The sequence below is a fragment of the Rhamphochromis sp. 'chilingali' genome (assembly GCF_963969265.1).
Source record: "Rhamphochromis sp. 'chilingali' genome assembly, chromosome: 6".
NCBI classification, from domain to species: domain Eukaryota; kingdom Metazoa; phylum Chordata; class Actinopteri; order Cichliformes; family Cichlidae; genus Rhamphochromis; species Rhamphochromis sp. 'chilingali'.
The window spans coordinates 1,161,944-1,185,461 of record NC_137933.1 but is presented as its reverse complement, the minus strand read 5'-3'; the positions used below and the strand labels follow the sequence as shown (position 1 = coordinate 1,185,461).

At 43.1% G+C, this 23,518-nt stretch overlaps 1 protein-coding gene across 1 annotated transcript; it reads left to right on the top strand.

Annotated features, from left to right (window-relative positions):
- The first annotated feature begins 1,613 nt into the window (after positions 1-1,613).
- Positions 1,614-12,611, top strand: snrpa1 (small nuclear ribonucleoprotein polypeptide A'). The gene is made up of 9 exons (XM_080884851.1): positions 1,614-1,796; positions 3,637-3,784; positions 6,626-6,704; positions 7,032-7,078; positions 7,168-7,270; positions 10,393-10,472; positions 10,658-10,730; positions 11,873-11,966; positions 12,316-12,611. The coding sequence occupies exons 1-9, from the start codon at positions 1,715-1,717 to the stop codon at positions 12,474-12,476; spliced, it is 867 nt and encodes a 288-aa protein (XP_080740977.1). The 5' UTR covers positions 1,614-1,714; the 3' UTR covers positions 12,477-12,611.
- The last annotated feature ends 10,907 nt before the right edge of the window (positions 12,612-23,518 follow it).

The following is a 23,518-nucleotide window of genomic DNA, read 5'->3' as shown; positions in this document are numbered from 1 at the left end:
GATTTAGCTCATCAATCATGACACACTGCTCTGACTGTTGTGATATTTTGATACCATGGTAGCATTTACAGGATATTGTTTTGTAGTGATATTATACAGAAAAGAGTTACTCAATAAGGCCCATTTACTAGTTGTTTTTCTCTTTCTCTCTGACCCAAGAATTGATGTGTAAGACTCACAGGCTGATACCCCAAGGTCGAAAATACCACAGAGACGAGACCACTTCCTTATTCCCATCCTCCCTTCCTTATCTTTTAGAAAAGAGCTTGTTAAAAAGCCAGGTGGTTTGTTTCAGAATTCACTAATGAAAGAACTCTGTATTCTATGTCTAGGAGTGTATTTTGCTGGGATGATCATAAATTGTAACTGAAGAGATAAACTACACAAAGGATACTTCTTTGCTCACAAGGCAGGAAGACGTTTCCTTATTTGGTCTGTACCGGTTTGAACTGAGAACCTGCTGACACACGAACCTTTTTTTCCTCTATATAAACTGTTTTGTACTGAATAAACCTTTGAGTTGGTTTGGGAAGGCAACCTGAAGCAGTCTGTGTTTCCTTGTTCTCCCAAGCTACTCCCGGCGCTGTAACTAACCCAGCTGAACGGCATACTTGAGCGTTACTTTGAATAATTAGGAATCTTATAAGGAAAGGACAAAACTCTGCTTATCGGTGCTCACGCCTTGGAGGGAAACCGGGACGGAGATTTTCTCTTCACTGACCTACACAAGCTCCCTTTATAGGTTAAAACAATCGGTATCACTAAATTAAGGAAAGTATTGGTATTGGCAATACTTTCCTTAATTTACTTTGTACCGGACTGATACCAAAATTTGTAGTATCACACAGCACTAACAGGAACAGTTTGTGTGTTTGTTGATGTTTTTTGAGCTGACAGAAATGTTGTAGAAACGTTATGTCACTGCTCCAGAAATGACCAAATGACGTGTTTTCTCTTGCAAATACCAGCTGTACATTTTGGGCATCTACTAAAATAAAAATAAAAGAATCCTAACATCAGATCCGTTTTTTTTAAATTCAATAGGTAGCATGAGTTGTGTACACATGTGTAATGTATTTATTATCGTTTAGTGTTTTAGTCATGTAGTAGGCTAACTATGAGTGTTTAACTGTATTTAGCTAATTAGACAGATCATATAAATCTCTGGATGTTTACAATGGCCATGAATACTAAAGGCAGGCAGTCTTCTCTGCAACCTTTTGCAACTGTTTCACGTTGATGATCTTTTTCTAGCCAGTCATTTGTGCTGAAAAATACAAATGTTAATTGAAAAAAATGCACAGTAAAATTACGAGGGGCAGTAAAAACACTGAACACTAAAGGCAAGTACGGACTTGCGTAATCAACTATTGTCGACACACTTGTGCCACACACTCCACCAGGCGTCATCTATCCATCACTGTTAGTAAAGCGCTTAAAAACAAACGAACAAACAGCTCTTATTATAATCTACCGGGTCACGCCCTCAGTTAGGACCACTCCTAAGCAAAGTGGAAGGATCAAAAACCGAAATGTGCATGCAACACCAGCCTCCCTCCGCGGGAGGCGCTATAAAAAACAAAGCAAACGTTGTCGCCACGTGATAGGAAAGACCTAAAGCTTTTGTTCCGGGCTGCTTGGTGTAGCGGTGTACGCTCTGGGACGTTTTGCTGTGAGTTTCGAGACGTGATAAGGTTCCTTTTTGTTCGCTGAGATGGTGAAGTTGTCCGCGGAACTTATTGAGCAGGCTGCTCAATATACAAATCCCGTGAGAGACAGAGAGTTGGACTTACGAGGTGAGAAACTGTCCTTATTACAGCATACACAGAAAGGCCTGTGCTCATTAGCTTACGCACATTTTACGCGGGCCTTAACGTGAGCCTGATTCAAAAACGTAACCGGGTAGTGTTCAGTTTCATGCGAACTGCTGCAAAGATAATGCTGGCGTATGTCTAGACACAGCAAGGCTGATTTCACCATAATATGCTGCATATTAAAAGGGTACGTTGAGTCATTCCATCTGAAATCTTAGAGCAAATAAAAACCCTTAACATCTTCTGCTCAGCCAACTCGGATTTACCTGAAAATTGTATGTTTTAAAACGTTTGTAATAATTGCGATTACATTTTGTTTCCATATATGAAGACTTTCTGTAAGTTTTGTTTCATTTTAGGTGAATTGAAATCTGAGAATATGTTTGAACATAAATATCTCTGAAGATAAACTTTTTGTGTTTTCTCACCAAAAAGGCTAATTGTGGTCAGCTAGTATGGACTACAAATCCCATCATAACAGACAAAAAACATTAATTATTAAAAACATTCCTGATTATATTTGAATAATATCTGTTAATTCAGGTTACATCATTACCAAGCTGCATTCTGATAGCAAGCCAATGTTTGCATTCATAGAAAGAGAAAACCCACAGTAAAATAACTGGATATGCAAAATGATTGTAGATGATTGTTGTCAGAGCTGACATAGTTATCTGCACACATTATGTGTGTGTTAGTGAGGAGACGTGATGACTTCCTGCTATTAATCGCATTATATGCATAATCTCACAATGAGTTAAAAAGTTGTGTATTGTATTTTAGTAGTATCAGGATGTTTTGTTTACACACAAGGTTTTCTTGTTTTATTTATTTATTTTTTACATATGCTTTTTAACAGCAGTTGAAGTACTTTAATTTCAACTTAACCATGAATCTGATCTATTAAAATCAAATAGTTATTTGAAAAGTACAGGGCATTGATGTTTTGTCTAGTTTGTTTTAGAAACACAAGTTACCCTCAGTTCAATGCAACGATTATAACATTACAAACAAAACATGTTAGTTCAAGAGATGTTCCTGTATTATTAAAATACGACAAATTAACATCCAAAAAAACGAATAAATTGCGACTGAAAGGTGTGGTGCCTTGTCTTGTGCATTGTGAGTAATGCACATTATTCTACAATTCATGGCAACCATTTTAATAAAAGTTAAAATCTAAAATAAAATAATTCATCCATCTGCTTATCTGAAATCAGGTCGCGGGGCCTAAGCAGTGAAGCCCAGACCTCTCTGTTGCAAATCGCTCTCTCTAGCTTATCCAGGGAAAACACTGAGGCGTTTCCAGGCCAGCCAAGAAAGCCACCATGTCCTGGATCTACCCTGGGGCCTCCTCCCAGTAGGACATGCCCAGCCAGAACACCTTACCCAGGAGGGAACAGGCTCAATGGCTCCTTTTGATGTAGCAGCTCTACTTTAAGCCCCTCCCAAATGACCGAACTCCTCATACTATGCTGAGAGAGAGCTGATGCACCCTTTGGAGAAGGTTATTGGCTAATTACAGGCCAATAATGTGCCTTTAGCATGGAAACTCCTGTCATGCATCATAGCAGGCAAGATGAGCAGGCTCAAAACATGAGTAAGGTCCTGAAGGGAACTGACAGAAACACCACAGGGGAAAAAGATCGGCTACTGGTAGAGCATCGAGCCTTATGCCAGGAGTGAGAGTGACATCAGGTCACTGATCTACAACAATGATCTCAGAATGTCAATTTGAACAGAGATGTGTAGTCAGATGGTACCAAAGAGAGGGAAGATGCTATCTGTATTTTAATTATTTTCTTTTTTTGTTTTCATCCAGGTTATAAAATCCCAGTGCTTGAAAATCTTGGAGCTACTCTGGATCAGTTTGACACTATAGATTTCTCTGATAATGAAGTCAGAAAACTGGACGGCTTCCCTTTGCTCAAAAGACTGAAAACCTTGCTAATGAACAACAACAGGATTTGGTAAGTTAGAGGTGTGTGTGTGTGTGTGTGTGTGTGTGTGTGTGTGTGTGTGTGTGTGTGTGTGTGTGTGTGTGTGTGTGTGTGTGTGTGTGTGTGTGTGTGTGTGTGTGTGTGTGTGTGTGTGTGTGTGTGTGTGTGTGTGTGTGTGTGTGTGTGTGTGTGTGGCGACCACTGTTGTCTTCACCCTCTTTTCTCAAGCTTCTTGTGTTCCTTCTTATTGATGTTGGTGTGATTACACTCTGAGGAGTCGGCTGTGAAACACGTAGATGATACCCTGGTTGGATTATAAGGTGCTCAAAGGAGGAGATATTGACATAAAGACAAGAAAACTCCTTACCATCTCAAATCCAGCACTCTGCAAAAATATGCTAGCCGAAAGATGGCTGAAGCCTGAGTGTCAGAACCACTATCCAGGGCGAATCAACAAAGCTCCTTGTGTAACCCGAGGAAGGACAGGCTCCTGCATGTCATGTACCATTGCTACTGGGAAATCCTACTAGTGGCTAGACAAAGGTGGGGTGAAACACAGTATGAAGGCACTAATCATGGGAGTACAGGAACATGCTCTAAGCATAAGACTGACTGAGGCATTCACCACGTCAGGAAAGACCTCGGGTGCAGGCTGTGTAGAGATTCCCCTGACGTAATCCAAGGGCATAAGTGGAACACCATAACCAAATACGCAAAAACGCTGCAGCGAGGCTTTTGACAAAATCCTGCAAGTACTCGCATGTGACACCGTTGTTATCTCAGTTACACTGGCTTCCTGTTAAATTTAGGGTCAATTTTAAGATCCTGGTCTTGACCTACAGAGCTGTGCACGGACTGGCACCAGCCTACATCTCTGATCTGCTACAGCCTGATGTCCCCAGCAGGTCTTTGAGGTCGTCTGATCAGGGCTTACTTGCTTTAAAAAATACTAAGAGGAGGACTCAGGGTGACAGAGCTTTTGCCACTGTGGCCCCGAGACTGTGGACTCTCCCCACCAAACATTAAGAACTGTGGACTCAGTCGCTGTTTTTAAAAAAAAAAAAAAAAAACAACTCAAAACTCACCTTTTTAAAACTGCTTTTGGTTAATTTTTTGCCTGTTTTATTTTCTCTTTTTAAATCTTTTTATGACTTGTAATCTTATGTGCAGCACTTTGTGATTCCGTCTTGAAAGGTGCTATATAAATAAATGTATTTATTTATTTTTATTTATACCTGGGATAGCACTCGGCCATGGCGACTAACCTATTGGAGTGTGAATCTTTGTGGATAGAAAAAAGTAGTCAAAAGTATTGCAGCGGCTGCAAACAGTCAGCCAAACAATCAGCTGCAAATTATGCCGGGCGACAGTCATAGCAAAGAGACGAAGCACTTTTTGAGTATGGGTAAAGGTGAAAACTGCGCTTCCTCCACTTGACTCATTAATGCCGAATTCTCTGGCAGCTGCTCTGTTCCCATGTTGTTCCAGTATATTAATGATTATCTCAGTTGTTCTCCTGACTGAAGTTTGGTCCGTTTACAGCATCCTGCCATGCGACTGCATTTGTTCCTAACTAGGACTGGGCGATATGACCCAAAATTCATATCTCGATATTCTTATTATTATAAATTATCAGCATTTTTTATAATAATGCTCTATAAATAAAATGTTCTTTTTGTGCATAACAAAAAGCTCACAATTGTGCAGTCAAAATGTAAACTAACAGACGCTGAGCACAAAGACAGATTTCGCAGCTCCTCTGTTCCCAAGTTCTACTGCGTGACTGACAGCCTTGAGTTTGAAATCCTCTTTGTAACCGTGTCTCTGAACAGGAGCCATTTGTGGTCCTTATACACACACAGTACGGTAATATTATGTTGAAGCACAGAACGTATCACTCCGAGGCTCCTCGGTAGCCGTAATGCTCCAACAATCCATCAAGCGGTGCGGCTTCGTAGCTTAGCAAAGTCATATTAAAACATTTTTGACAGAGTTTTTTTTTTTTTTTTAGCGCGGTGTACCACATAAAATTGGTTCGAGGTCAGTAAGCACAACCGGAATTCATACATAAGGCACAGTGTCGATTTTTGAGAAAATTAAAGGATTCTAAGTGAGCCTTATAGTGTGTAAAATACGTTATACAGAAGAAAAGAATATATCGTTACCGCACATGCTTTAAATTATACCGTGATATGGATTTTAGGCAATATCGCCCAGCCCTAAGCTGAAGACAGATGAGGAACACAAGGAGGAAACGTCATGAACAACCTGGCTCCTGCATAGGATGTACCACTGACAGAGGAAGTGGCTACCAGTGGCCACAAAAAAGGCTGGCTTGAAGGACAGCACAGAGGCTCTGATCATCATAGCACATGAACAGTCCCAAAGCACCAGATCCACAGAGGCAGGAGAGGACCACAGCAGAGATAGGATCCAAGTTGTAGAGTAGGCAAAGGTGCCCCAGAGGCTGTCCAGCAGACAGTAGCCGGATGCAAAATGCAAGCTGGGGCAGTATATACTGACAGGCACAAGCAAGTGGCTGGGATGGTATACTGGAACATCTGAGTCTCCAGGGAAACTCAACCAAAGGTGTTTGGTTGCCTGGCAACATCAGGAAGAAGGAACACAAGATGATCGAGAAGTACCAAGGGCTGAAGATATATACAGACATGTGACTATATGTGCCTGTGTGAATATACCAAATCCAAAGTTTAAAAATGGTGTATAAATGCAGTGTGCCATTCTCTCAACTCTGTTCTATCTGCTGAAGCTGTAAGAAGTGTGGAAAGTCTTTGGTATTTAACTTTCATACACAAAAGCTGCCTTTGCTAACATTGGTGTGCTGGTAACCTTATGACATGTTCCTTGCAGTCGGATAGGTGAGAACTTGGAGCAATCTCTGCCCAGTCTCACAGAGCTGATCCTCACAAGCAACAACATTCAGGAGCTGGTGAGTGCACCTCAGGAACAATGGGACCGGGGGTTCTTTGCTTTCTTTACTGCCCTCTCAGAATTCCTGTCTTTGACTAATAAGAGAATCATTTAGATGAATTGCACACAAATAAACGGATTTAACTATATACATTTCTGCCATCGTCATCAAACAAAAAACTGAGTAAGATGAGCTAAATAATTGAATGTTTATTTGAATTGCATTTTTATTTTAATGTATTATTTTAGTATATTTAGCTGCACAAATTAACTTTACAGATGGAAATGTCCCGTTAATCTCTTTGGAAGCTTAGCCTCTCATTTTAACATTGTTCTTCTCCTGCAGGGTGATCTGGACCCACTGGCCTCAGTGAAGACATTGACCCTTCTCAGGTCTGAATAAACAAACACATTCTGATTATTGAACGGTGTTCTTCACCACAAGTCTTTCATATGTGTTTCAACAATTCCTGACATTCCAGCTTGTTGAGAAATCCAGTGACAAACAAGAAGCATTACAGGCTCTATGTCATCAACAAAATCCCACAGATCAGAGTACTAGACTTTCAGAAGGTAAAGCTCAAGGTAAGTCATGACAAGTTAAAAATCTCATTTAAACATAATTATTGTGCAATAGTGTCCTCAATGGAACTGTACAGTGTTTGCAGCCACGACTAACGCCATGCCTGCAGTTTATATAAGAAAGAAATTAGAATAACGTTATGGACTTTACAATGGGTTTCTGCAGGTACCTCCTTTACTCCCTGCTCTGGGGTTCTGACCTGAGCTGATGCGAAAATGTGATATGAACAGTGTTGGGCAAGTTACTTTGTTACTTCTTCAAAAAAGTAACTGAGTTGCAAGATTCTAAAAGTAATTAATTACTTGAAAAGTAACTATTGCGTTAGTTTAAAAAAAAAAAAAAAAAAAAAAAAAAAGTTTAACGGTCTGGGGTCCAGGGTATAATTGACCATTTTTCAATACTTCTGATGTTTCCTCCACATTTCACCTTTAAAAACTGTTTCCTTTGCCTTGTTTGGTCTCATTCTTTTCAGCACAACCTCACGTGTCTGAATTTACAGTTATGTTTTCATTTTGATGTACTGTATTAACACAATTGATCTAAAATCAGACAGAAAACATAAAATCAGAGTAGAAAAAGTTATGTTTTACTGTAACAACCACAAACATGTTTAATGAACCATATTTCATAACTTTAAATGCAAATATAAATTGTCAATTTTAAGATCATACGCAGAAGTTTTGCAAACAACAAAGTTATTTGCAGCCATTTACCATTTACCTTTTTTTTTTTTTTTTTTAATAACCATTTCAAACTATTTACGTAACAATCAGCTGTTCTGCATTCAGTAAGATGCCACACAAATTATTTGTGCCACTCAAAAAATTTCTGTCCACTATAAAGGAGAAGATCACAGCCTGATACCTGCAGACAGCAGTCACCTCATTGTTCTGACACAAAACTATCCACAACTCTACACACTAACTACACACTCCAAACGCGTGCGCGCTCTCGCCTTCTCTCCTGAAACGTCCCCCTCTTCCTAAACAACCAGATGTCATGTTGCCATATCATTTTTAATTGGTAGACGTGGTGCATTTCCCCACCAACATGAAAGGGCTGTTTTTTGTTTGTTCGTTTGGATTTTATTTATTTATTTTTTGTTCATAAGCAGAGAGTGCTCGCTGCGCTGTCCTTAGACAGTAAAAGGGACGAAAGTATTCAGGAAAAAAAACATGTATTGTTTATCATGACTCTAGTTTTGCGTGGCCTATCAACACAAAGACGGGTATATATCACCTTGTTGCTTTGTCATCTTGAAGTGGTCATGTGATAGGCTTACCACGACTACTTTATTCTTCCTCAGCCAAACAGCAGCACTCATGCGATTGTTTTGCCCCCTGAGCTCCAGGTGTTTTGCCAAAAAGTGATCGTCGGGCAGAAAGTGATTGTCGTCCGCGGGAGCGTGCAGCTGCTTAAAGCTGTAGCGCCCAGATTACTTACAGCTACTTCCGTGTAACTGATATAAGATGCTGTAAGCTGAAGAGGGCTTCAACCGTCTGTTTGTTGAAGAATAGTAACGCGACCGCACTGCATTTTCTTGTTAACGGTAACGGCGTTGTAACGATAGAAATAGTAATTAGTTTACTCGTTACTGAAAAAAGTAACGCCGTTACTTGTAACACCGTTATTCTCATCACTACATTTGAACAGATTGCATGCTACCGATTGTCCAGTCAATGGCATCTCTCCATGAGTCATGAAAGTGATTCCTTCACAAAAATCACAACACAATGCTTTGCTAAAATGACCCCACCCACATGAAGTGTTACTAAGTTGTAATTGAAAATGGCCAAAACTGACTCGAGTTGGGGCAAGATGAGCCGAGTTGGTACTGGTGGAAAGGAGGCTTAGGAGGGAGGGGTTCTTGTAGCTGATTTTCACAACAAGGATGACATGACGAATTGGTCGTTCTCAGGAGCTTGGTGAATTCCAGAGTGTAGACTGATGATAGGATGGCTCCTGTGCAAAAAGTTTGATTGTGAAATTTCCTCCATACTAAATGTTTCAGAGTCAGCTGTTAGTGGTATAATAACGTGGAAGTGATTGGGAAGAACAGCAACTCGGCCACAAATAAAAACAATCCAAAAGACCAATCGGGCACGGAGGTAGGCAACTCTCTGTAAAGTCAGTGGCTACAAATTTTATGTATCTCAACAACAGTGCAGTCGAGGGCTTCACAGAATGGGTTTGCATGGCTAAGCAGCTGCATCCAAGCCTTACTTTACCAAAGTGTCTCTTCACCACGCCACCACTGGACTCTAGAGCAGTAAAGACATGTTCTTAGACAAATCATGCTTCTCTGTTTGGGTTTGGCGGTTGCAACGAGAATGTTCAAACTTACTGCACTGCGTAAAGTTTGAACATTATGGTGTGGGGTTGTTTTTCCTGAGGTGGGCACAGCCCATTAGTCCAGGGAAAAGAAATCGTAACCCTTCAGTATACCAAGACATTTTGGACAACTTGATGCTCCCAACTTTGTGGAAACAGTGTGGACATGGCATCTTCCTGTTCTAATATTACTGTACAATATAAAGACATGCTTGAGCGAGTTTGGTGCATAACGTTACCGTTCTATATTCAAATATAGTAAGGGAATGTGGCACCTCCAGATAATTACAAAGCAGCCTCTGTGTATTTTTAAGAGTCATTATAAGTTTGAGAGTGTTCAGTTTGTGTGAGCTTCAGTTACATACTAGTTTATATATTCTTCCAAGCACAATATAAATTTTCTGTTAAATATGTACAAAAATCACCAACTCTCTTTTTAAAATGTACTTTAAAGTATTTGATATATAAAGCTAAAATTTCACAACAATCATTCTGTGTCCAAACTTTTGAGCATAAGATTTTTAGACGAATCAGAACATTTGTGATGGATGACCTGGCAGTGACGGTTCAGTCTCTCCCGTTGAGTGCTTTTTTTTTTTTTTTCCTTTTAAATTTCAGAATAACTAAGTCCACACTTTATCATGTAACTTTTTCATAATGCTCATCTTCTACCATAATTAACTTGTAAATTATTAGAGGTATTTTAAAACCTTCTTATTCACTAAAGTAGTAATAGTTTGTAAATATGTTGGGTAAATAAGGTTTTGACTTTCATTGTTTGATATTGCTGCAGGAACGGCAGGAAGCGGAGAAAATGTTCAAAGGCAAACTGGGTGCTCAACTTGCAAAGGATATTGGCAGGCGAACAAAAACGTAAGATGAAGTATCTTGACAGCACTTCCTCACCATCACTGGATCCTAGCTGAAAAAACAGATTTTGTACTGCATAGAAATAAGGAATGCACACTATTGCTGTGTGTTAAAGAGTGAACATCTTTGTTCTATATTGAAACATCCCTACAAGTGGAAAAGGTCTCAATGTAGTGTGTCCCTTTCAGATTTACTCCTGGAGTGGCAGTACAGCTGGAGAAGAGGATGGGGCCCTCTCAAGCTGATGTGGAAGCCATCAAGGTTCAGTTTTTACAGTCGCCTCAATTGTAAAGAAGCAGGATTTTACCACTGTGTTCACATGAGAATCAAACTTTAGAGAAGGGTCCACTTTTACTCCTAAAGTAGTGATCATCAATTCCTCATATGGGGCCAGAGAAGAAAGGATGCTGTCCTGTTCTCATTAATAATGAATAATAATACAATAGTGCATATACAGAGTGGAATGGTGCAATACAGAAGTACTGGAAGTTAGAGGAGAGTGTCATGTAGTCCAAGACGTGTATGGAGGAGGGCAGCATGGTGTTGAGGAGCACTCAAGCGCTCCGCACAATCCTCTGCTCTGTGTTCAGACGTGTGGCAGTTTCCATACCAGACTGATGCAGCTGGTTAGGACGCTACAGGTGCCTCTGTAGGTGTTAAGGGGGAGGCGCACCTCATCAGTCATCTCAGGAAGTCAAGCCGCTGCTGGGCTCTTTTTGTCACCGATTTGTTGTTGCAGCCTGACTAGTAATGTAAATGCTGCATTATTTGCACTGTAACAATTCACTAATAGAAGGGAAATGAAAACATAGCAATGTTTTGTTTTTGTTAAGGTTTCTAAGCTGAACCTTAAAATGTGCATGGAGCGATGGACACAGTATGTCAATGAGATCTTAGAGGTTATGCAGGCATGCATGACTCTTTTTTTTTTTGGGAGGGGAGGGGTGTATTTATATAATAGAGATTTCGTTTTCAGCTGCCTAGCTTCATGTTTCTCTGAGCCACTATCACTCGAGTTAATTGCATGTGTTAACCAGCATTTTTGCCGGGTATGTTGCACTTGATTTGTGGAGGGCTTTCTACCTGCTATAATGCTTACTGCTTAATGTTTGGTGGCTCAGACAGAAGAGCAGAACTGCTTCTCTGCAGACAGGAGACATGCTGGAAAGTTTATTCCTCACTTCCAGCAAAAAGGGAGAAGACCGTGTCTGTATACCAGCAAGAAATCACATTTACCTGCTGCTTCTTGTCCTATAGTAGCTGGGGACGCTACTATGGGTTTATAAAATAATCAAAACAAATGATGTACTAAAATAAATTTGGTGAAGAGCATTCAGGGCTAGTGATAACAGAATGTGTTCAGAGTATAGTAGCTAAGTGTTCCATCTTTGCTTGTATTTCAGAATGCCATTGCTAATGCTTCATCATTGGCAGAGGTAGAGAGATTAAAAGGGATGCTCCAGGCCGGTCAGATTCCTGGTCGTGATCTCAAACAAGGTCAGTACGAACTAAAACTTATAAGAATTCAATTCTTGAGAAAATGGTGGGGAAATGTGCACTGGGGCAGTGGTATTGGAAGCCACTCACACAGGCGCTGTATAATGGAAAAACACCAGACCCCAAAATTAATTCTGCTAAGTAGCATTATGTCTAAAAAGTATAGCCATCTTTTGTGTTTTATAGATTTGTTAACACACTTTTTAATAGTTTGTTTTAAAGAAACAAACTAAAGACAAATGTTGTTTAAAATGTCTATTAACAAAAGATTCATGAAGTTTGATTGGTATAACGTCATGGTATTTGGTGATTTATATGTATGAATGGATATATTCATGTATAAAATTAGGTTCAGTTGTGGTAGAAGAGGAGGAGGAAGAAGAGGAAGAGGTTGGCCCTGCACAAACGGAGGCGCACATGGGTGGCACTTCTGAAGAGGAAATCATGAACATGGATCAAGGAGAGGATGATAAAAATATGGAGACAGGGTCACATGTTAATGGATCCTGAGTTTGCTGAAAACATTTTTTTCCTTAGAGTTCTTGTGTTGGATATGTTTACCATGGCTGTGTGTGTTTGTTTGTTTTTTTTTAAATTGTATAAAATGACTTTCATTAAAGTGATTTCTTCTGATTTGAATTGGAATATTTTTTGTTTGTCTGTTTTATCATTAAAGAAATCCCCATGTTTACAGACCTTTAAGGTCTTTTATGTGTTGTATATATCCAATACCAATGTTTACACTGTACCACACACAAAAGGGGACAAAGATTCAGTACCACTGTTGATTCATACAGTGCGTCCGGAAAGTATTCACAGCACTCCACTTGTTCCACATTTCATTGTGTAACAGTCTTATTCCAAAATTGGTTATTCAATTTTCATCTCAAAATTTTACACACAAAGTGACAGTGCAGAGAATAAAGGTATGCTTCAAATTCATCCATATTTGTTAAAAAGAAAGTACTCCCACTCTTTGCTCAGTACTATGAAGTACCTTTGGCAGCAATTACAGCCTCAATCTTTGTTTTTGTTTTTTTATATTTAAGTATTCTGCTACAAGCTTGCCTCACCTATTTGTTTTTTTGGGTTTTTTTTTTTTTTTTTGACAGTTTATTCCAATCTTTGCAGAACCTCTCATCCCATTCAGCTTGATGGAGCTTGTGTCTGCATAGCTATTTTCAAATCTGTCCTGAGTTGTTAAATCGGGTTCAAATCTGGGCTGCGGCAGACACCGCAGTGGCCCCAAAGCCAGTCCCTTGTCTTGGCTTGACTTGCGCTTCAGGTCCTCGTGGAAGAAACCTCTTTTGTCCCAGTCTGGGGTCCAGAGCATTTGGGACAGGTTCATTACTTACTTTTAAGGATGCGGGGAATTCCCATTGTCTGCTCATCAATACAAAAACCTAAGCCTAGACACAAGTCACTTTCCAAAATTCAGCAACAGTTTGACATTTTCTTTCTGTCCCTGGATAGCACCATAGCACAGCACCAACTGACGTCGCAAGCAATGTCTTTCTCATGCTAGCAGCATCTGTCTGTCCCAGATAGCAAGATGACATCAATTTGATTTTTCATCTGAATTATCTCAGTCAATGCTAAATAAATGTTGAATCAATGTTAAAACACCCATGACAGAGTAATAGTGATGACAATGGAATAACACTGATCCAAAGTTCTCCTGTTATAATTGATTGATCTATTTGTAGTTGACCTGAAATTAAAGCTATGATCAATTTGGACTGTTTCATGGCACACCCCTCTCAAAGTGGTACATCCCATCTGTCCACTATTGAAAAGCCCCTGAGTTGACCAGGAAATTATATTGAAATGTCATTGATTTACAGTAGATGGAGAAATTAAAGCTATTATCACTTGTCTTCCAAAAAGTTGATTCTCTTCAGCCTGCGTAACATTTTAGTGGGAGAAACGTTTCATCACTCGTCCCAGTGACTGAGGTTGGTTTCCCCAAACTTAAAAATAATAAATCTGCATATTCACTGAAACTAGTGAGGTCAGTTTCTTGTTCCAGTTATATGCCTCTGTCAGTGCGCCCCAGGGCAGCTGAGGCTACAATGTAGCTTGCCATTGCCAGTGTGTGTGTGAATGGGTGAATGACTGAATGTAGTGTAAAGCGCTTTGGGGTCCTTAGGGACTAAGTAAAGCGCTATACAAATACAGGACATTTACCATATGCAAATTGTCATGACCATTGACCAGTGGCCATTAGTACCATTTACAGAGAGTTGGGGTTGCAATCTTAGCACAGCCACAGCGCTGTAAGCTGGTGAAAGATGTGACTTAGACCCCCTCCTCTATTTAGAGATGGTCTTTCCCTTTTCACGTAAATGGCCTCCAGCATTAAACCTCAGCATGGGTGAGAGGTAGTGGTTACAGAAAGAGGGTGATAGATTGTCTGAGACAGAACAAGACAATGCTCTTGACCCGACCTCACACCACCGGGGGAAGGTTCACCAAGTCTGTATAGTTTACCAAAGATACATAAACAGGGTGCACCTTCAAGATCAATTGTCTGTATGATCCACTCGGTCACCTATAACATCTCAAAGTTTCTGGCTTCGATCCTCAACCCATTAGCAGGCAGCTCTGAACACCACATCCAGAACACTACAGATTTTGTTTAGAAGGTAAGAGATGTCCTTATGGAGGCAGATGAAACAATGATTTTGTATGATGTTACATCTCACTTCATTCACTTCAAAAGATTACAGGATAACTATTAGCACCAACCGAGTGTATTTGCTCTTGGAACTATCTTCATTCCACCCATTTCACAAACAAGGGTCGGCACTATTGAGGAAGCCTAAGGGTACAACTCTCTGATTGCAGCCATTCACCAATTCTGTGTGAATCGCCTGATCATTTGTCATTGATCATTGTTCTTTAATAGTTATTGATTTATAGTTTACTGAGAGATCCATTAATCCATCCATTCTCGTCTGCTTATCCCTATATATAGATAAACAACCATTCACACTCGGAGTCACACCCACATTCACACCTCTGGGCAGAATGACCAATTAACCTGCATGTCTTTGGGAGAAAGCCGGAGTACCCGGAGACAACCCATGCAAACACGGAGAGGCCCCGGCCAGGTGGTGGGGTTGAACTCCGGACAGACACTGATACAAACAGATTTTGGAGGGTTGAAAAGGGCTTTCTGGGTATTGTCATTCCACTAAAAAGAAGGAGAGGAGAGATGAGATTTATGATAAGTGACAGAAATGTGAAATTGCAGATACAAGCTATGAAAACGAGCTTTCTCAGAAGGGTGGCTGGTCTCTCCCTTAGAAGTAGGGTGAGGAGTTCGATCATCCAGGAGAATCTGACAAGGATAGCTACTGGGCTCCTTCTGGGTGAGGTATTCCGAGATGTACCACTGGGAGGAGATGCCGGGGCAGACCAAGGACACGTTGAGGCTACATCTTTTGGCTGGCCTGGGAAGATTTTGTGTACCCCCAGACAAGCTCAAGGAGGTGACTAGGGTGAGGAAGGTCTGGCCTTCTGTGCTTAGGCTGCTGCCTCTGGGAAGCGCCCCAGATAACTGGAAGAAAATTGATGGCTAGATGGATAGAATGAGGTTACACTGTAACAATGATGTGTCGTGAAATGGCTGTGCAGCACTCAGGAAAGGATCCAAATGCAGACTCACGGAGGCAAAAGTAACTTAAAAAACCAGCTTTTTTGCTGAATGGCAAAACAATAGAAAACTAGACTCGGAAATTATAAGAATAAAACACACAGGGAAGCACTTGGAGAAACACACAACCATGAGGAAGATCAAGACACCGAACCGAGGGAGACGTTGACATAAAGACACAGGAGGATAACAAGGGAAGTGGGAACCTCCAAGATGTAGTGGAAAATCTCTATGTATTGATCACATATTGTAACCATAACACTTTAGTAATAGCAAAATCACTCCTGTCACCAGCTGTAGGCATGTAGGATGTTATCACAGTGCACCTCATGGTTTATTGCACCTTCACAGAGGTGAAGGTACATTGGGTACGCATCAAACTGTGACACATCATTCACCCTACGATAATCGACACAGAACCATATAGACCCATCCTTCTTCACCACGAGAACTATGGGGCTAAACCAGGCACTTTGCGACTCTTCTATTACTCCCATCTTCAGCATGTCGGCTGAAAACACACTGTCATGCCTGGCTGTGTTTTAATGCGATGCTCGATGAGAGACGTTCGGCTTGGCAAGGGGGAGAAATCGTCCGCAAAGCGCTGTGGCAACCTGGCAACATCTGCTCTCTGGGCCTGTGTGAGATGGTTATCACAATGGAGGGAGGCAGGAATGGTGGACTTTGGCACCTCCGGGTCAAACTCATCTCTCTCCTTAACCAGGTTCACCAGAGAAGCGCTTTCAGCCTCCCTCCAGGATCTAAGGAGGTTGAGGTGTTAAATCTGCATGGCTCCTCCTCTTCATAGTCAACGTCCCCCACTCGCTGTCTGACCACTCGCTGTCTGGGTCAACTTTGCTAGTGAGAGACAGAGAGAGGCGTTGAAAGGCTGCTGCAACAGAACTTATTGTTTCAGAGGAAAACACGAACACAGCGTACAGTCGAGTCTTAATAGCTTACTTACAACTGGGCCCGTCAGGCACTCTTCTTGGCTGCAGTGGTTATTATTATATTTACATGCTTCCAGCTCCCGTTTCTGCTCCATGACAGCTCGTACTTTTCCTTTCTCTCCCTCCCTCGCTCACAGACACATAACGGGTGCGATACCACTGATTTCCTTTCCGATCCGATACCAAGTAATATTCAGGGTGGTATCGACGATACTGATCCGATAACGATACTTTAACAAAAACTTATTTTATTTATTGTATCTCAAATTATAGCGTCATAATGATTACAGGACATCAGATTACTTGTTCTTATCACTTAATAATGCAGAGTTCATCATGTAGAAATAAAAAACCTGAAGTTGTGCTATTTGAACACGTTGCCTGCCTGCAGCACTAAAGGACTCCGTGAGAGACGTCTGTCTCGCCCTAGCAGCACCTGTCCCTGTCCTCCTCTTCAGTCTCAACATACGCTCGTCATATTCTCTGATATGATTTACCCTGAGGTGTTTGACGAGGTTAGTGATGTTGCCACAACCATACATGCCAACCCTCCCGATTTTTCCGGGAGAATCCCGAATTACAGTGCCCCTCCCGAAAATCTCCCGGAGCCACCATTCTCCCGAATTTCTCCCGATTTTCCAGGACAACAAATTTGAAAAACCATATCGCAGAATTCATACGGCGGCCCAGCCAATTCCAGTCTCCAACAATGGCAGCAGCGACTTAGTTTTAATATCACTCTTATTTCTCTTTCTGGGTCGCAAAAAACTTTTAACATGTTGTCAGGTGAGAATGTAGCTGTGTGAACTTCAAATATCTGAGCCGACACATCGTCTTCAAACCCCCGCGGTCGTTAAACATGATATATAAGTCACTTTGATAACCTAAAAATGTTCTTGTTTGGCTTTTTCAGTGTTTTATTTGTTCGTGAGTAAATCGGTTTGGCTGAGATTAAAGTTATTAGATTAGATTAAATTAAATTTAATTTTATTAATCCCTCGGGAGGGTTCCTCCAGGGTTTTCACACGGCTGAATAAATGACAAACAGAAAACTGACTAAACAAAGTGTGAGACGGTCGAGAGTTTACGTCAGCGCCCGGTTATATTTTAGATAGCAAGGAGCAGACGGCAGAGTTTCACTCCACCGAGGGAGCTCGTGCCGTACTACCCGGCTTTCTTTAGACCACGAAGGCCGGTCCTCAGGTGGAAGCAGCCTCTGAATTTGGACACCCGCGCTGTTTCCGGGCCGACCAATAATAATGGTGACATTTAACGTATTTTATCTGATAAATAAACACTGTAAAATATATTTATCCCCCCCAAACAGCCCCTCTGAATGTCTCCCTAATTCTGAGGTCTCAAGGTTGGCAACACCTCACTTTTTTTGCCACATGTATCGCAAACCACGTCTCAGCTTTTTGTGGAGGTAAAACAAGTCCACACATGACTCAACTACGCTCAGCCATTGTTGTGAGTGCGCACGCCAAGGGGCTGCGAGACATTTATACAGATGTATTTCGCACAGTTCCTTATGAAAGGCGGAAGAGGAAGTAGTTCCTTTGAATGTAGACAATCCGAATGATATAGTTTCTTTCCTGTAACACTCTGCCTGTTGCCTTCATATTAAATCATTTTTGTATAATAATTTTTAGAGGCTCTTATTGCGTGTTTTGTTTGGGTTTCCACCAGTGTGGAATTACCAAAAATAGAAAGACCATAACCTAACATATGAAACAGGAAAATACCGCCATGTAATCCATTTATTTCAACAAACTAACTGTATTCTCAATATCACCTATTGAACAGTAATTGTAACGGATACATTTACTCATATTTTGTATTTTAAATACTCCCCAACACTGCCTGTTGATGAGATCTTGTGCCGCTCCTAAAACACTGGCCTCCAACTCCTAAAGAGACACGGGTGTCCCTAAATTTAGCTAATATTAGCTTCAGGCTAGCTTGCTATGGCGAATAGGCTAATACCAGCATTTTACCTCAACTTCACCAGATGTAGCTAAAAAAAACTAAACTAATGTCCAGCCCAGTGGGACAGCAATGAAAGATGACAAAAATGATTACTTACTTGCGGTTTGGAGGGTCAAGCTGAAATTGAAGCAGCCATTGAAAGACGGGAAGAGAGAAAGATGGCAGCTTGGTCAGCACTAGTGGCCTCTATAATATATGCAAATACATGCGGGCCGGAATCCCCGCCCCCCCAGCGCGCCCCCGGACGCCAAAACAGTGCCAGCAGGTTGAAACTGAAAAATGCCTCCACCCCGGGGGGAAGGGTAACATCTCTTGGGTCTGGGTTCTGTTTCCCCCTCTGGGGGCGAGGGTACCTGGACCCGGGGTATAGAGTATGTTTGGGGAGTGTGATTGTGTGTACATGTCCATTTATGTCAATCCTTACATTGGGTGAATGCTGAGTGTTTGTATATGTGTGCATGAGGGTGGGAATGCATGTTTGTGTCTGTGTGTGCCTGTTTGTCTGTGTCTATATGTCAGGTCGGGTCTTAGACTCCACCTCTCTGGGAACTCCCAGGCCCTCCAAGGCCTGTCTCCCCTCACCACACTCCCTGCCGGTGACTGATGCCCTCAGGGATCGGTGCATTGGTGGTTCTTGGTGTCCGGGGCTGGGCACTCAGGCATGTACCAGCTCACTCCCGGTGGCTACCTGGCGGGGCCTGGCGCCTGTTGCTCGGTCAGGCCTCTGCTGGGGCAAAGGGGGCCCTCGGGCCTCCGGCCTCTTGGCCTGCGGCTCGGTTCACTCCGGCACAGCTGGCTGCCAGCAGAGTCGGCGGGCACGCCGGTGCAGCCCCCTCTAGCTTCTGCTCGGTGGCTACTGGGTGACGCCTCATCTGGGGATCCTCAGCCCTTCCCATGAGGGTGGCACGGATGCCCCTCCGGTGGTCCTCCTTGGGCTCTCGCACTCTGAGGCCTCTGGATGTCTGGGGCCTGGATCTCCTCCATGCCTGCTTCATGCCCTGGGGGACGGGGCTATGGCTCGCTACATCCTCTAGCAGACCATTACATGTGGAAACCATTAGAATACAAGCGCGCTGATCCACACAGGTGTGCACACGGGTGTTCAAATTCAAATTCAAATTCAAATTTTATTTGTCACGTACACAGTCATACACAGTACGATATGCAGTGAAATGCTTAGACAACTGCTCGTGACCTAAAGAAAAAAAAAGGAAAAGGCTATGAATAAGATAGGAAATAAATATAAAAAATTAAAAAGGGTAAATTTAACTAGGAAGGAATAAAATATAAATTAAGGTTAAAAATGAAATAACTGTACAACACAAATTAGAATGAAGGGTAAATTTAACTGGGAAAGAATAAGATAAAATATATAAATTAAAGTTGAAAATAAAATAACTGTACAACAAAATACACAATATAGAACTATATAAGAATGTATGAAGAAATATAAATAAATATATACACAATAACAGCAGCTGTACAAGTATTAACTGGAAATGAAGAATATAATGTCCAGTGTTGTGCGATCCACATTATGTCTTGTGCAGTGCAAATATGCTTAAAGTGATTTAAGTGATGAAGTGAAAACAATGTCCAGAAAGTCCAGTGTGTGTGTAAGAACCATATGTGTGGGTCAGTACTGTGTGGTGGTGTGATTGAGAGACCGTATCGCCTGCGGGAAGAAGCTCCTCCTCAGTCTCTCTGTGTTGGTCTTCAGGGAGCGGAATCGCTTTCCTGACCTCAGCAGAGAGAACAGTCTGTTGTTGGGATGGCTGAGGTCCTTCACCATCTTCCTGGCCTTGGTCCAGCACCGCCTGCTGTAGATTGAGTGCAGGTCAGGGAGCTCGGAGCGGATGGTGCGCTCAGCTGACCGCACAACCCTCTGTAGAGCTCGTCTGTCCTGCATGGTGCTGTTCCCGAACCAGGTTAAGATGTTTCCCGCCAGGATGCTCTCTATGGTGCACGAGTAAAAGTTCCTGAGCACCTTGGAGGGCAGTTGGAAGTCTCTCAAGCGTCTGAGGTGGTAGAGACGCTGACGGGCCTTTTTCACCACGGTGTTGATGTGACAGGACCATGACAGGTCCTGCGTGATGTGAACTCCGAGGTATTTGAAGCTGTCCACTCTCTCCACTGGGCACTCATTGATGACGGGGGTCTGGTAGTTCCTCTCCTGCTTAGTGCTGAAGTCCACTATCAGCTCCTTTGTCTTACTGACGTTTAGAAGGAGGTTGTTCCTCTGGCACCAGTTCTCCAGATTCCTAATCTCCTTCAGGTAGGCCGTCTCGTTGTTATCAGAGATCAGGCCCACCACGACGGTGTCGTCAGCAAACTTGATGATGGTGGTGGAGCTGGTAGTGGCCACACAGTCATATGTGTACAAAGAGTACAGCAGGGGGCTCAGAACACACCCCTGGGGGGCTCCAGTGCTGAGAGTGGTGGAGGCTGAGACATGTCCGCCCATCCTTACTGCCTGTGGTCTGCCAGTTAGGAAGTTGGAGATCCACTGACACATAGATGAGCTGAGTCCCAGATGCTCCAGCTTGGTGGTGAGTGTGGAGGGAATTATGGTGTTAAATGCAGAGCTGTAGTCTATGAAGAGCATTTTAACATAATTCCCCCTTCTAGTGTCCAAGTGAGTGAGTGATGTGTGGAGGAGATGAGAGATGGCATCGTCTGTGGAACGATTTGGACGGTAAGCGAACTGTAGTGGGTCCAGTGTGTCTGGTAGTGAAGAAATGATGAAGTCTCTGACCAGGCGTTCAAAGCACTTCATCACTACTGAGGTGAGGGCTACAGGGCGATAGTCATTGAGAGAAGCAGGGTGGGGTTTCTTCGGGACAGGAACAATGATGGACTCTTTGAAGCATGTGGGGATCACCGACTGAGATAAAGAGATGTTGAATATCTCAGTGAACACAGGAGCTAGCTGGTATGCGCAGTCTCTTAGGATACGACCTGGGATGCCGTCTGGTCCTGCTGCTTTCCTGGTGTTCACTCTCTTGAAGGCTCTCCTTACTTCATGCTCGGAGATGACGAGCACGTTTCCGGTGCTGGCAGTATCTTCCTGTCTGCAGCCGTTAGCGCCGCTAACACTAGCATTGTTGGAGACCTTAGCTGCAGCCTCGAAGCGAGCATAGAAAGTGTTCAGCTCGTCTGCCAGAGTCACGGCCGCGTTCGTCATACCGGTTGTTGGTGCTTTATAGTCCGTTATTGTTCTTAGTCCCCGCCACAGGCTCCTAGAGTCACTCTGTTGGAGTTGTGACTCTAGTTTCCTCCCGTAGCGCTGCTTCGCCTCTTTCACCGCCCTCCGCACGTTATATGACGCGGCTTTGTACGGGTCCATGTCCCCCGTCGTGAGTCCCGTGTTGTAGGCAGCGGTGCGGGATCTCAGAGCGTCGCGGATGGTTTTATCCACCCACGGCTTCTGGTTGGGAAACGTTGTGATAGTCTTTGTCTCCACGGTATCATCCGCTAGTTTCCCGATGAATCCCACCACCGCTTCCGTAAACACGTTGACGTCATCGTCGGAGCTGTTTCTGAACATGCCCCAGTCTGCGTCATCGAGTGCGTCCTGTAACGCGGCCACCGATTGATCCGTCCAGCGCGCGACCTTCCTCTGAACCGGAACTTCCTGTTTCAGCCTTTGTTTGTATTTTGGCATGAGGAAGATGGCGGCGTGATCAGATTTGCCAAACGGAGGGCGGGATTGTGCCTTGTAGCCGTCCTTGACCGTAGTGTAGCAGTGGTCCAGTGTCCTTTCACCTCTGGTGGGGCAGGTGATGTGTTGATAAAAGTTCGGCGCTGCGCGTTTGAGGTTGGCGCTATTAAAGTCCCCCGTCACAATAAGCGCAGCGTCCCGGTGTTGTGTCTGGTGCTGTGTGAGTGCCTCATGCAGCTCGCATAAGGCGGTGACCGTGTCCGCTTGTGGTGGAATATAAACGGCACTTACAATGACCGATGTAAATTCCCGAGGTAGATAAAAATGACGGCACATGATGGACAGTAGTTCCAGATTTGGTGTGCAGGAGCGTGTGAGAGGAACAACGTTTGCACTGTTGCACCAGTTGTTGTTCACCATTAAACACACGCCGCCTCCCCTTGACTTCCTCGAGTCCCGTGTCATGTCCATGCGGTGAACCGAGAAGAACTCGGCCGGCTGGATGGCGTGGTCCGGCACCGCTGGGTTCAGCCATGTCTCGGTGAAGCAGAGGAGATTGCAGTCCCGAATGTCTCTCTGGAACTTTACCCTGGCCCTGAGGTCGTCAAGCTTGTTCTCCAGTGACTGGACGTTGGCGAGCAGGATGCTAGGCAGAGGTGTGCGGTGTGCACGAGCTCTCAGCCTGTTCCTGACGCCGGCTCGCTTCCCTCTAGGCCGCCGCCACTTCCCTTTGTTCTCCCTCAAGAGCTCACTCGGCCAGCTCGGATCCGGAGTTAAAAACTTCGAATTGTGAGTAAATTGTTCACTGCTCGTAGACTTAAATTACACCTTTCTTGGCTGCTACTTCAAAGCACATTGTGCGCTGTCTGTCCTGCGTGCTGCACAACAACATTGAATATTTAGTATTAACTGCTGTTTACACTTAGCTAGATTAATGTGATGGTGTTGTGTTTAGCATGTTTGTTACGGCCCTAGCTGGGCCTCCTGATACTGCCCTTGTGTGGGCGTGGTGTTTTTCTCTGCCTCCTCCTCTTTTTTGCTCCACCCCCCGTCTCTCTCTTGCTCTTCTCTCTCCCCAGGACACAGCTGCTGCTCATTGGACTCATTTACCACCTGGGCCCAGTCAGCAATCACCTCTCGGAGGTCATATAAGCTGGGGATGAGCTGTGAACAGGGTGGGGTGTTCTCTGGTGTCTCTGCGTTGTGTGTGGTTAACCTGCTCAAAGTGTGGAGTTGTGGAAACAGCATAGCTGCTTTGCGTGAGTAGTGTGGGCTTGTGAGCCTTGGCAGCAGC

Bases quoted from the DNA above. Each gene is read 5' to 3' on its own strand.
- snrpa1 (XM_080884851.1), top strand. From the start codon at position 1,715: ATGGTGAAGTTGTCCGCGGAACTTATTGAGCAGGCTGCTCAATATACA. The intron at 7,079-7,167 runs GTCTGAATAAAC...CTGACATTCCAG, and splicing joins AAGACATTGACCCTTCTCAG to CTTGTTGAGAAATCCAGTGA. The intron at 10,473-10,657 runs GTAAGATGAAGT...TGTCCCTTTCAG, and splicing joins ATTGGCAGGCGAACAAAAAC to ATTTACTCCTGGAGTGGCAG.